The 14,514-nt window shown below is 35.9% G+C and overlaps 1 protein-coding gene across 14 annotated transcripts in view; it reads left to right on the forward strand.

The window, feature by feature from the left end:
- The window catches only part of PTPRD (protein tyrosine phosphatase, receptor type D), a 2,180,605-nt gene extending 2,167,599 nt beyond the window's left edge, over positions 1–13,006 (forward strand). For 10 of the 14 annotated variants that reach the window (XM_021074310.1, XM_021074296.1, XM_021074327.1 and 7 more), the window contains 4 exons: positions 402–527; positions 3,922–4,076; positions 6,957–7,092; positions 9,192–13,006. In XM_021074310.1, coding sequence (XP_020929969.1) covers positions 402–527; positions 3,922–4,076; positions 6,957–7,092; positions 9,192–9,260 — 486 coding nt within the window. In that variant the 3' untranslated portion in view covers positions 9,261–13,006. The remainder of the gene's footprint in view (positions 1–401; positions 528–3,921; positions 4,077–6,956; positions 7,093–9,191) is intronic. The other 4 variants (XM_021074366.1, XM_021074352.1, XM_021074361.1 and 1 more) reach the window with 2 other exon arrangements.

Raw genomic sequence — 14,514 nt, forward strand, 5'->3', positions numbered from 1 at the left:
TGGTTCTCTTCATTCCAAACCACAATGGTGAATGTCAACTCTGCTGGTGTAATTGTGATTGACATGGCCAGCATTACGTCCAAGGACTGACGTAATTGTTTGTCTAGCTTGTAAGTATGAAAAGGCTTACCCTATCAAAGTGTTCAATTCAATTGATGTGTCTTATGCACCCACTATATGCCAAGTACTGTGCTTGACACGGTGGGCTGATATTGAACCACGTGATCTCCCTATCCTGAGGGAGTCTGAGGTTTCAAAGAGAAAATGGGTCACATCCATTGGTATGGCCTTAAATTCTAAAATTTCAGTAATTATAGATATCAAATATATAGTTAGATAATAAGCAAAACTTTATTGACAGTTTCCATAGCTTGATATTAATTATCTTTTTTTTTTTTTAGGAGAAATGTCACCAATACTGGCCAGCAGAACGATCTGCAAGATACCAGTACTTTGTTGTAGATCCTATGGCTGAGTACAACATGCCACAATATATCCTAAGGGAATTCAAGGTCACAGATGCCAGGGTGAGTTGGCACAGTCCTGTGCTCTTAACCATTAGCTGAAAAGTGATCTAAAATGCATCTCTGGGAGAAACATTTTCCAAAGCAAAAAGAAATCACCCGTCCTGAAGGAAATTTTTTTTTTTTAATATAAGAGTAACTTTTCCTCTGTCTGGCAAGTTTTCTCACAAGCCCAGGCCTGGATCCCTTTCAAATATAACATCTGGCAGCCCAACTTTGGGGACGCACTTGGTGAGTGTGTGCCGGGAAGCATTTACTGATTGGTTGGCTGCGCTTACATTCACCTTCTCAGCTCATTCTCTTTGGAGCTTTTTTGACTTCTTTATTACTTGAGGCTGTAAATATGTTGTTGTTTTGCTAAGCCCTTTAGGTCATGTGGGCTTAGAGGTTAATTTGGTATGATTTTAAAACTGCAGAGCAAATGGCATTCTTTAGAAGAATTTGACAAGCTTTGCACATTCTAATTTGATTTCTGGCCTGGTTTATTCCTCAGTGTGCTAATGTGTCTGTCCATGAGAGCTATGCACCCTCGACCCTTGTTGGCTAATTTTCATTCTGCATTTCTTATCTCAATTGCTGAGTCCAAGGTTCAGGCCTGATGTAAGATGTTCTATGCATAAACTTTAATATCTTTGCCTTTGGCCACTTTCAAACCATGATTACAAACACATCTTAGGAGAGAGTGGGGTCAGTTCAAAGCCCCATTTTGTTTTTGGAACTGTCACAGTGGATGGGTTGCATAAAACTGAAGGGTGGAGCTATTTTTACTTGATCCATTATTTTCTTGTGTGTGTGTGTGTGTGTGTGTGGTTTGTTTGTTTGTTTTGTTTTGTTTTTTTCTGGAAAGCTATTTTTCAACCAGTGCTCATGTTTAGAGATTGTCTGCTAATCCCCAAAGTCTGGCCTGGCTGTTGACCTAAAGTGAAAGAGAAATTGGTTAGCAGGGTGCTTGGCCCAGGTGACAGACCTGTTAATCCCTGAAAGTCTGAAGTCTTAACTATTCTGAAGATGACTATGCCCAAGACAGCAGTTAAGTCCCTAGGTCTCATTTTGAGTTGCCTAAGCAAATGTCTCTCAGTTACCTATTGTTTTTTAAAAAAGAAGAAAGCATGCTCCTTCAGAATTTGAAGATAGATATGTGAATGAAAATTTTGAGGGCCTCCAAGCAAACTCACCAACCATTTTCGATGACAAAGCATAGGAGCCAGGCTCTGCAAATGGCAGAGACAACTTCTTTACTGATCCTCACTTGTCCAAGTTAAATCCGAGCACAATAAGCAAAAGAAATATTGAAGCAGGAACTTGTTCATTTGTTGCTTTTTTTTTTTAAGGCTCCCCATGATTGTATAATTTTCTTAGCTGCCATAACATTTGCTGTTTGTGCTCCTACTGTTTTTCTAATCTCCACTTCCCACTTTAGAATGTAAGTTGGCACTTGAGAATACAGTGTTGTTAAACAGGTAACCTTTAAATGGAATCAGGTGGTCGCACCTCCAAATCATAAAGGTTTATGCACATGACCTCTTCTTGCTGTTAAAAGCAACTGTGGTCAGAAATGAAATCCCCAGGACAATCAGAGGAGGAAAAATCTGTATTATCTAGCCTCTGGCTTCCCTTCCTGTGCTTTCCAAACCTTTTCCAGAAACAGAGGGACGTAAATCATGCTTCCATGGTTACCATCCATGAGTTGGTTATGGGGCCAAGCAGTTATTTTCATATTCCTTGGTATTCTCACAAAGTTGATATGATCTTCCTATTTTATTTCATTTCCCAAATGATGCCAGTCAGGAATATGCCCTGTTCCTATGGATAACCCCAGGCTGAGTGATATGTTTCCATATCCAGTTGGTCCTTCCTTTCTTCTCAATATTACTGAATGAGAAAGACTGGGTCTCCGTCTACTGACCCAAAATCTTGGGAACATGCACATTGTATCCAAAAGGACTTTAACAAGTAGTGAAGTGATACAAAAATGGAAAGGAGAACAAAGTTAAAGCCTTAAACTGGTATCAGGGCCTCCTCAAATGGGATCAGCCCCTCTAAACTTGGAATTTGGATTCTCTCTCTCTTTCTGTTGATTTAGAGAAGAAAGTTCCTGCTCATAGTTATTATCCCTGCTTCTGTAGAAAAAGGGTCCTTTTTGCTTTTGTTGTGCTTCCAAAAACACTGAAAAATTCCAGAAGGAATCAGAAGTGCATTAATACCTCCTTTCCAGACCACTTATATACATCATGGATCAGAGCAGTTCTGCCTAATCACTTTAGAAAAGAAAGACTCCTCCTGCATATAATTTTGGTTTACCTGTGTTAAAACCTCCCACAGACATCTCAGTTCCTGTGATCAGCCAGGAAGAATCCTTTTTCAGAACTCCTATCTCCTTGAGGGATGCCTCACTTCTTACTCAACAGCATAGCGGCCTGGCACACACCATGTACCCTGCCATGGACAGAAATCATATACCTCTGAGACATAGGGGGGTCTCTAGGTTAACAGCAGCTACCCAATTTGTGTCAGATCCTTTCAGTGTCACAATTTGTCACTTGACAATGCTGCAAATAAGCCAGCACAGCAGATGGGAAGGTATCGTGGCAAAAGCAAAACCTCTGCTCAGGATGCCATGGCTGGATGGTCCTTGCAATATTAAGCTAATGTATTCTGAACTTTTGGTTGTGTGTGTGTGTGTGTGTGTATAATTATAGTATAGTATAATTGATTTACAATATTTTTGCCAGTTTCTTCAGTACAGCAAAGTGACCCAGTCATACATGTATACAGTCCCCTTCTTATACTATCTTCCATCATGGTCTATCCCAAGAGATTGGATGTATTTCCCTGTGCTATATAGTAGGAACTCATTGCTTATCCATTCTTAATGTAATAGTTTGCATCTACTAACCCCAAAACTCTCAGTCCACCCACTCCTTCCTCCCTCTCCCTTGGCAACCACAAGTCTGTTCACGTCTGTGAGTCTGTTTCCGTTTTGTAGATAGGTTCATTTGTGCCATATTTTAGATTCCACATATAAGTGATATCATATGGTATTTGCCTTTCTCTTTCTGGATTCTGAACATTTGGAAATGTTCCACTTTGGTTTTGAAGGCAAACTTTTTGAAGCATTTACACATATTGAAATGAGGTGGCTCTTTATGAGAATTCAGGTTTTTAACTGGGCATTGTAAGAATAAATAATTTGAAGTTTACATGCAGGTGAATGCAGACAGTGTTGATAGCAGGTAAGATACAAACATAACTAATTTTCTAGTTAAACATATTTCCAACTTTTTCTTCCTTTTTTTTTTCTTTGTTGGAAAAATGATGCCTGCTGCTGTGGTCTGGGAAATGACTGATCCTCCCCATGGCCTCCTTTGTGGCTGGGTACATGGCTTTCTCTCTAAAGGATGGGCAGTCCCGAACCGTGAGGCAGTTTCAGTTCACCGACTGGCCAGAGCAAGGAGTGCCAAAGTCTGGAGAAGGATTTATTGACTTCATTGGCCAAGTTCATAAAACAAAAGAGCAGTTTGGTCAAGATGGACCCATTTCAGTCCATTGCAGGTGAGTTAAGAATCAGGAATGATGTGTTTCCATTTGTGCTTAATGCGCTGATAACTTTGAAAAGATGTACTATGTCCACTCACTGTTAGTACCAGGTTGTTGCGAATCAGCATAATTGACATTTTACTTTTATTTTTCTCAGAAATCATTATAAACCCTAAAGCACAGACTCATTTCTCTTTCTTTCCATAAAGTAAAAAAAATCAGAGAATGATTTTTATCATCAAATTTTACCTCTTGTAACAAAGGATCAAACTGTGTTTTTCCTTGCCTATTTTACCATAATAGGAATTGTTGGTACATCCTGTAGTGATCATTTGTTCAGTTAATCATTTCTTACTTGTTTTGCTTTTATGGCATTACTCTGATAACTATCTTTCTGCATATTTCTCCCATGTTTGTCTTGAGAAAACCTTAAGTAGTTATTAAGCCTTAATGACAATACTAATTCTTGCCAGTCAATAAGTGATTAGCATGGTACCTCAGTTAAAACTGCAATTTGCTTGAAAATTGTTGCTATATCAGAAAATGAAGCACCTTCTAGTTAATTATTTTCAATAGTTTCCACAACATTTTACAATTCAAGTCATTGAAGTTAATAGAAATAGCAAGTAAATGGTTCAGAAAGGACACTCACCATAAATTTAGTTCTTTTGGTAGTTGCTATGCAAAAATCTTCCAGCAAAAGGAATTCACCTAATTTTTTTAAAGTCTCTGTTTATAACCCTCTAGGGTCAAAATCTTGAGAGGGTTTATTAAAAAATTTATTTCACTTCCCCTCACAAAATCCCAAGCTACAGTTCTTAGTGACATGGGAGACAGAGTCTCAAAATAGGAGAAATATTAGACATGAGTTTAAGAATAGCTGAACTCCAGTCCCACTTCTATCATCATGCAGCTTTGGGACAGCAGGGGAATTTCTTTAGACCTCAATTTTCTCAGCTGATCTATAAGACCCTTTCTAGCACACTCTGTTTCCCAGACATGTTAATATCATATGAGAAGCAGACCTTATTTATACATATTTCATTTCTGTTAAGTTCATCCAAAATCCTTTGCTCTAGACAAGACAACCAAAGAGCATGTAGAAAATGATGCATGGGCTCATATTCAGACAAAGTGGATGGTATACATTGGACTTGAATTACCTGGATATTCCCCTTAATTTTCCATGTAATTTGCCAAAATCCCAGTTTAAAATTTCCAGTGTTAACTATCAAGAATATATTTAACACATTTTTAAACTGTAATCATTCCCATGAGTATAAATATATGTGTATGTAGGTGTGTGTTATGTCTCATTGCTTTTGTCACAAAATTAAAGTTTCCTTTAGTATGTACTCCTTTACTATGACATGTTATTCACAGATTTTATATGTATATCTTAAAGACTTCCAGATATTTTCTCTTATCTTGAAATATTTTTAAAAATCATGTATTTTACTTATAACATTACTAACATGATAAAGTCAATCAATTAAGAAATTAGAAGGCAGTGTTTGTTATTTTCTTGAAAGCACCCAGTAGAAAGCCAGAAAACCTGTGTTTTTCTTATATCTGAACAGTCAAATCAAGGTAAGATAGACTCTGGAGGACCTGGACCATTCAAAAGAAGATTATAAATCACAGTCTCTTGGGATTAAGGGAGACTTTCAAGGTTGAAAGAGACCTTCAAGGTCATCCATTCCATCTTTATAGAGAGCACTGACTCCTCCTGGACATTCTTAGTCACTTTGTAAAACCTGCCCAAGGATTTTAAAGCCTTACTTAACATTTCTGTTAGGACTCTTTAGAAAATCCAGTTTATAAAGGGATCCACTACTTATGTATTAGCCGCATCTCCCAGTAAATGAATCCTTCCATTTTCTACAGCCAGTGCCCAAGCGTTACACATGCTATTTAATTAGGATCCAAAAGTGGAGGGATTTTTCAGATTATTCACTCTTCTCATTACCTAAACCTCCAGTTGCTTTCCTACTTCTTAAGAACACAAAAGCTATGAATTAATTTTCTTTTCTGACTGAAGTTATAATTCTGGAATTATCTTAAAACAATAAAGAAAACAGAAACTTAAAACCTGGCAAATGTGGTGTAAAGAATTCTGATGTTTTAGCCTCTGAATATCTAAAAATAGTAGATAAGTGTATAACTCAGTGGCTCTTAACTTTTTTAGTTTAGAGACCACTTTGAAAGTTAAAGTTATGTTATAACTGTTAAAGTTATAAGTTTCAGGAAACAGAAATATATGTATACATACATTTATACAATCTGTACATATGATATTCACAGACCTTCTGAAGACCAAATGATGACCCCATATCAAAAAATCCTGTTATGTAATCTTTTCTCATATCAAAACTAATGTCTGAATTTGCATAGTCTATATACTTTCTTGTTGTATTTACATGTGTAGGTGATGAGCCATCCTGCACAGATTTTACCTACAAGAAAATTTGAAGAGTCCCAATTTATCTCACCTTATCTGAATTATTTCATACTTTAAAAATATTAAGGCAAGGTCTATAATTTCAAGATCTGCATGAAGAGTATAAATCTATCTTTTATTTACCCTCCACTTTATCCATTTATTTTACAATATTTGTTTTCTGTGTCTTTCCAAAATGGTGTATAATCCCAGTTGAAAAGTCATTTTATTGTACAAGACTTAATCCTAATTACTCCGCATTCATTTTCACCTGTTATCATGGAACACTATCCTAAGAGTGATCATTTTGTGAACCCAACACCATATTTTCCTGAACATTGTGTAGAAGATCCTGATGTGATGTGGAAGCTGGTAGATATATGTCCACTTCTAAGCAAATGTGGCCCAGGTTATGGGTGTCTCATTCAGTAATATTGCCTTTGTTATTACAACAGTGCGGGCGTTGGAAGAACTGGAGTCTTCATAACACTAAGCATCGTTTTGGAAAGAATGAGATATGAAGGCGTAGTAGATATCTTCCAGACGGTCAAAATGCTAAGAACTCAACGACCAGCCATGGTGCAGACAGAGGTGAGAAAAATTTCTAGGAGTTTGTCAAATGTCAAGAGCCAAATAAGCAATGAGGTCCTGCTGTATAGCACAGGGAACTATATCCAGTCACTTGTGATGGAATATGATGGAGGATAATATGAGAAAAAGAATATACATGTATATATATGTATATATATGTATATACATATGTGTGTATGTATATATGTATGTATATGTATGACTGGGTCACTTTGCTGTACAGCAGAAATTGACGGAACATTGTAAATAAGCTATAGTGGAAAAAAAATCTTTAAAAAAGAGCCAAATAATAGACTTTAATGTTCAAGATCTCCCAGAGTCCAGACACGGTCAACATGAGAGGAAAAATACAGGAAAATACTATAGGAAAAGCATCCAATTGTTTAATATTTTTGAACCTTATTTTCCCTCTCTTTATATGGGAGTGGCAGAGTCAACGTCTTAGGGTTGGTTTGGAAGTTATCTAAGATCTATTAGATTGAACCATGTTAAATTGTCTCTATTTGACCATTTGGGGCCTATAAAAATGGCAATTTCGTATAATTCATTATCTATATGAATGTGATACACAGTGCACATATTAACATATCTAAAAGGCACAATCCCTATTAGATTTTAGACTCTTGCCCATTTTACTTCTCTATTCTCCTTTTATATGCCTAGGTATTATAATCAACTTCTGTACATTTCATTTCTTAATAATGGTATTTTCAAATAGTTACATCCTGGATATGCTCTAGAGAAATTTACCTCCCATTTTCTATTCCAATAATTGAGATGAAAATTCTGATTTTTCTCAGAATGAGTTCATGATTTAGCCAATCTGGCCTACTGACTTCATTTTAAGGATAACATAACTAATAGATAGTGTTTCTGTTCCCCAAAAGGCTACCAAATTATACAATGTATATGTATTCCTAAATTCATCACCCACGGTAAATTCCAGACTGTGGTTTCAAAATAGTGCAAGCATTTGGCTTGCAATACTCAAAACATTATGTCAGCCTGACAAACTTAATGCATGTTGGAGGTGACAGAGGGAAATTGGACGTTTAAAAAGCCTTAACACTTAGCCAAGCAACTTACTGTGACAAGACAGGAAAGCAAACTCCATTTATTTTGCATTACCATTTTTATTGTAGAAAAATGCACATTTAAGCAAAATAGAAACTATCTACTTTCAGCCCCATTGGCTTCCAAAAATAAGTTTCTTTTATGGGGAAAATCCTACTTTTTCTCATCCCTTCTCATCTGTAAATTATAATTTTTCCATCTTTCTAACCATGCCCCCACTTATTCCAGTTTGACGGTGCTCATCCCTGTCTGAAAAAGGACATTTTTCATGCTGTTTTAGTTTAGCATGTGTCTTTCTAGAACAGACAGCTAGCAATCACACTGAATTAGGCCAAATGGCACTGATATTTCTTGACATGGGTAGCCAGTCTTGTGATGCCATTATCAAGAATGAAAAGCTTGAAAGTTGAGCATGCTCTGGGGCCATGCTCCTCACCACAAACCTTTGGCTGCCCCCTCCCTTATAAGCACATCAGAAACAATGTTTAGCAACTCTGATTGTTGGCAACAAGGTCTATTGTCTAATAAGATTTTTTTTTTAATTCAAAGTTTTTTGGCAGCATCCTTGAAGATAAATGAACCCATATTTTCCTCAAAACAATATGTGCCTGTACCAGCCTCTCTTAAATATACAAACTGAGAACTACTTATGACAAATGATTGAATAATTATAAAAGACAGCTGTGACATATAAGGAGTTCACATGTTTAGTTGGTGGTAATTGTTTGATGCTACTTGAGAACTGTTCACATTTGTCTGGAAGATAACCTTCACACAAGCTGTCGTTACTTTGGAATTAGGAGACTATTTTAGTCAAGTTGATTGGTGAAGTTAGAAACACTGTATTTGCTAATGGGTCTTTGCTCCAAACAGCAGCTGGTCATTGGATTGAACTGATTCATGAAAGTAGTAATTTTGCCCCCTGTCTAGATATACCTTTGTCTTCTAATATCAATTTTCATTTTTCTAGTAAAATATACTCATGGCCCCTTCTCCTCTTTATCTTCATGCTTTGTCTCCTACAGGATCAGTATCAGTTCTGCTATCGAGCCGCGCTAGAGTACCTGGGCAGCTTCGACCACTATGCAACGTAGAAACCCCTGACCCACTTTGGATTTTTACTGAAGGCCCTTCAATATCCATGGAGTCTCTTCTGAGCCATACAGGGCACTTGAGAAGTCCTTCTTAACTTCTAGCTAACAACCACTTAGTGGGACTATCAAACACAAAACAAATTAAAAAAAAATTTTAAAAATTAAAAAAAAAAAAAAACCAACTCTTCCAGGTGGACCAAGAATTCACAGTTTAATAATCTAACCTGAAAACTAATAAAGAGAATCCTGACTGATGAGGAATCTGAAGGATTTTATTTACAGATACCTCAAGGATTCAAAATAAAGGGAAGAAGAAATCACAGCAAAGAACCACCATCTTGTTCAGGATTGCTTGATTGGGTGCAAGGAGAAATGGCCTGAGTGCGGCAGTTCAGGGCAAGATCTTTGCTGGCTTCTCATGACAAAATGGACTCTGCTTTGACATCACCCCTTCCCACCATATTACTCATAATAACATTTTAGGGGGAAAGGGGGGTGGGGAATGTTTAAAAAGAAAGTCTTTGATTTAGTTTTGTAGTATTGTAAAGATACTGCTGACCTGTGCTTCATTTTTAACTGTGTAAACTTTTTTTTAACAAAATGTATCATTCGATAAAGTGAATTTTAAAAAAGTTACATAACTCTTCATTTTTTATTTCTAAATTGTAGGTTTTTTTAAGCCGTAGAACTGTTATCTGTAATATCTTGCTGTAGAAATGTCAAATAATTTGAAAATTTGCACATTTTTGTGCAATACTCTTAATCTACAGTATCGGTCTTGTCTGATATTACTTTTACACTTCTGTTCGGTTTTTGTTGGTGAGAAAGTTCCCATTCTCTTCACATAATCAAAGAGAATCGTTTTGTTTTGTTTTTTGGAATCAACAGGGAGGCGCAAAGTATAAAGTTGCTGCTAACATATATACATATATATCCACATTTTATAAGGGTGTCTATGTATATATAGACAGTGTGTCCACACAAAAAGATAGATATAGCTATCATTCAGTTCTTCCATGCTTTACTTTTTAATTTTTTTAAGGTAGAAAAGCTATTGTAACATCGTTTTCAATTTGTTATTAATTTTATGACATACTGATATTACTTAATATTAAAAAATTTTAATTTTTAAGGGAAATGAGGAATGCACATCAGTGATTGTCAAACCTCACCCCCTTAATTTCCTAACCAATCTTTTCCACCGCCCCAACCCACCAAATCATATCCACAAATACTATTTTGTTAGCCAGGCTTCCAACAAAGTTCAATATTTCTAACACTCTAGTGCAATAAAACATTATTAAATATCTAAGAGGTGTGCATGTGGGAAAGGTCAGTGCATATCCCTTTAGGAGGGGAGAATGTTGTAATATATCAGCTATTCAAGATGTTTAAAAAACAGTGTATTCAATCGTATATTGTCTATAGTATGTGCTATGAAATTTGCATTTATGATATGTAACAGGGGCAAAGCCAAACTCATGTTACTCTGTTCAGTCAGAAACATTTTTTGTGGCATACAGCATTCCTGGGAAGTGCTGTTCTTTGTTTTTTCTTTTGGTTTTAGTTTTGCATTTAGAGTGCCTTATAATTGATGCCTATTTTAATAGCATTTCTTTTTAGCTTTCGGTTTATATTTTCATTAGTTGTTCATATATGTTTCTCTTCCAATTAAAGCATTATCTGTTTACCACATGTACAAAAACTCTTTGAATAATATGCATTCCTAGTTTTCAACCAAGTCGGGGATGTTAGTGATTGTACCAGCCCAAAGCACTTGGATAATCAGGGCCCTTCTTCCTTTCATAATTGCCAACATCAGGAAAAGCTACCAGTTTTTTTTTTTTAATTACTTTCAAATCTGCTCTGGAACATTCAGTAACCGCACTAAACTTATTTTATTAACAAACATCATTGTCAACTTTGAATATATTTACTATTTCATTAGGATTTTTCTAAAAGGAGAAATTAAATATATATAAATATATATATATATATATCTCCCCCCAAATTTTCAACATAATTCTACAGGAAGCCATGGATGATGGCATGAGTTTGCCATATCTTACATGATTTTAAAGAACTCTCAAAATATCTAAGGAAACTCTTAAAGAGTTTTGGTGTAATATTTTGGTTTAGTATTAGCTTCATTGATGTTCTGCACAGAAGGATTTTTTGTTGTCCACATTTTCCCATTACTAGAAGAATGAAATCCAAGAGACCAAACACTTGCAAGCATCGTATTTGAGCACTTTTGTAAAAAAGAAAAAAAAAAAGAAAATAAAAAAAGAAAATATATAATACTAAAAAAAAAAAAAAAAAAAAAAAAAAGTATCTAGAAGGCTACCTCAGAATGAGACTCTCTAACCTACATCAGAACCAGAGAAGAATGTGCACTATGTGGGTCTGTTGTTTTCTTTCAGTTTTTCTCTTTTGGAGATTTATCCAAGTGCCAGATTACTCAGTGCTATAATTTTCATTTAGTGAAACAAAGGGGGTCAGACAGACATTGTATCATGCAGACACACCATATTGGACATGTAGGATCTGATGGTGTATTGCACACCAGAACCATCAGCCATTGAGCAGGTTCTTTCCCTGATACAAAAACTGCCCATTTGGCAAGGGGAAAGGGGAGAATAATCATGAGAAGAAAATGAATGGGATGCATACCACAGACGAACAAGGAGGAGACGATTCCAGATATCTTACTGTTCAGGAGCTTTTCCGAGAACTAACTCCCTTACTGTCATTGATGTGCATTCCACTCTGCTTTTCTGTACAACCATTATGTTTTATTTTCCCAGGTAAACATCTTTATCTACTATTACCATAAACTTACAAGTTTCCAATTATTTTCATCATCATAACCAGTACGGTGCTATTATTTACCTATGTATGTGTAGTTATGTATAATTTTGTAATTAGTTACAATGGTAAAAAAATCAAAATATATAAAAAGTGATTTGTACAGAACTTTATTTTAGCTCTTTTTTAAAAATGATTTGCATGGTTAGACAACGGCGAGGACAGCCAGGGGAGGGAAGGGCCTCTAGGGAACTTTGCACTTTCTATACCTTTGTACTATGCACTGCCCTATTGATTCTACACCCAATAATGTTATTACTTGAACCCATCTGTAAGAAACTGCTTCAGAAATTCATTTGTGTGTATGTAAAACACCCAACATAGAAACAGGAAAGGAAAAATTCTTCAGTAATGTACAGATTTTTTTTTTCTTTCCTGTTTCTTGTTTTTTAGTTTTATGTTTTGTTTTTGTTTTGTTTTGTTTTTTGGTTTTGCTTTGTTTTAGGCCCTTCTTTTTATTTTTAATTACCTTTTCTTTTTCTTCTTTTGCATTTCGGTTTCCTTTGGGTTTATGGGTGCCCTGATACTCCAGCAGAGATCAGAAGGCTGCAGATCCATCCTCTCCATCCGTTACGTGGCTTTGCCATCCAAGCTTGGAGTGTCTTTACAAAGATAATAACAGTTGTGTTCTTTGCTCTCGTTTTGGATGCATAGACTGAAAAATTTAAAAAAATAACTTGTAAAATGGCTTGTTAAAAAAAATACAATTACCTCTAATCAGTAGTACGCGTAAATGTTTTACAGAATGAAAGGCGTGCTTTTTATTTTCTTACTTCGTTACATTGGTGGCGAAAGAAGTCTGTATGAAAATCAGTTCTTTGCTGACACAAGTTCCATTTGTTACAAATGAATTCTAATAAAAATGTCAGTGTTATGCAGCCCTGGCCTTTGCTTTGTTCACTCAAGCACTTTGATTTTGAACTGACTCTACATGTTCCCCCTTCTTCCCTGGTTATCTAGTTCATTTCATTATACTAATAGTATACCCAGAGGCTGCTATCTGCAGGTGTCTGCCTTGAGTGAGCACCTTTCACTGGTAAGCAAACCGAGGTTTAGAGAAGTAGTTTGATCAAGTTCACATAGCAAAGAAAGAGACCTTGGTTTCCTTTAAATTAGAGATCATGGGCAATCTTTAATTCTGAGCAAGATGACTACTATATACATATAAATGCATTGCAATATATATAAGTGCAATCATCTTGAAAAACCTGGTATCTTTCATGCACATAAAACTTTGGGAATATGGCTAAGAAAATATTTTGCTGACTTGTTTATTCAGTTATTCAATATTATGGGTCAGAACTGTTGTAGGCATTGAGAATGAAACTGTGAACAAATGGGATACTGCTGCTTCTTGCATGGAGGCTGCAGTCTAGGGAGAAAGAAAGGCATTTACTAGATAATGATAAAATTACATTCTGATATGTGTGATCAGGGAAAGGAGAGATCCATGAAGTTAGGACTTTCTATTATAGGGGACAGAAAATCTAACTGGCATACAAGGAATGGAAAGTGCTTTTTGGCTCATATATTTAAAGACAAAGAATGGGCTTATATTGAAAGAGTAGGAATACATAATAAATATTTAGGAACAACTGGATTCAGGACTCAGGTGATGTCTTCAGTATTTAGTGTCTCTCTCCTCCTCTCAGCCTCATTTCTAATTTCTTAGTGTTAGTTAAAAGCAATCTGTGTGGTCCTTGGAAACTCGAGGATCTTAATACCAAAAAGCAGGCAGGTGGAAGAGTTTATGTCCCCAACAGCACAAACAGGAGTCCTTGAATGGAACTGGTGCTTGCTGGCCCTCACTGATGTGACTTGGGACAAGTGATCATCTCGGGGTCACAACTGTGGATAAAAGAATATGCTCAAAGAGCTGCCAAATCAAGAAAGGTATAAGGTGGCAGTCATCCTGCTAAATAGCAGTGACTGACTGCAAATCCATATCATGAGTTAAGGTAAGGCAAAGCACATATATGCTGGGTAGTGGTACAACTACATGTTGCCATGGAAATAATAAGGAAATGTAACAATCCCACTACCCAAAAAATATTTTTGAAATCTTGATACTGAATAGACAATTAAATTCTTTTTTTCTCCCTGTTTCTTTCTCTACACCTAAATTATCCTTTAATTTTATAGATTCATTGCCCTATTAATTGATAGTGTAGGCATACAATCTCTAAACAGGAAAAAGAGGGCATACAATCTCTAAACAGGAAAAAGAGGACAAAAACTTCAAGATGAATCATACTTAATATTCTGATCATTGTGATGTACTGTTTTAAACAGACATCTGATTGAAGTGCCAGATAACAAAATAGCTAATTTTACAAACATACATACATGCAGCACTCATTAATTAATAACTCAATCATTAGTTTAG

This window comes from Sus scrofa, chromosome 1, assembly GCF_000003025.6.
Source record: "Sus scrofa isolate TJ Tabasco breed Duroc chromosome 1, Sscrofa11.1, whole genome shotgun sequence".
In the NCBI taxonomy this organism is placed as follows: Eukaryota; Metazoa; Chordata; class Mammalia; order Artiodactyla; family Suidae; genus Sus; species Sus scrofa.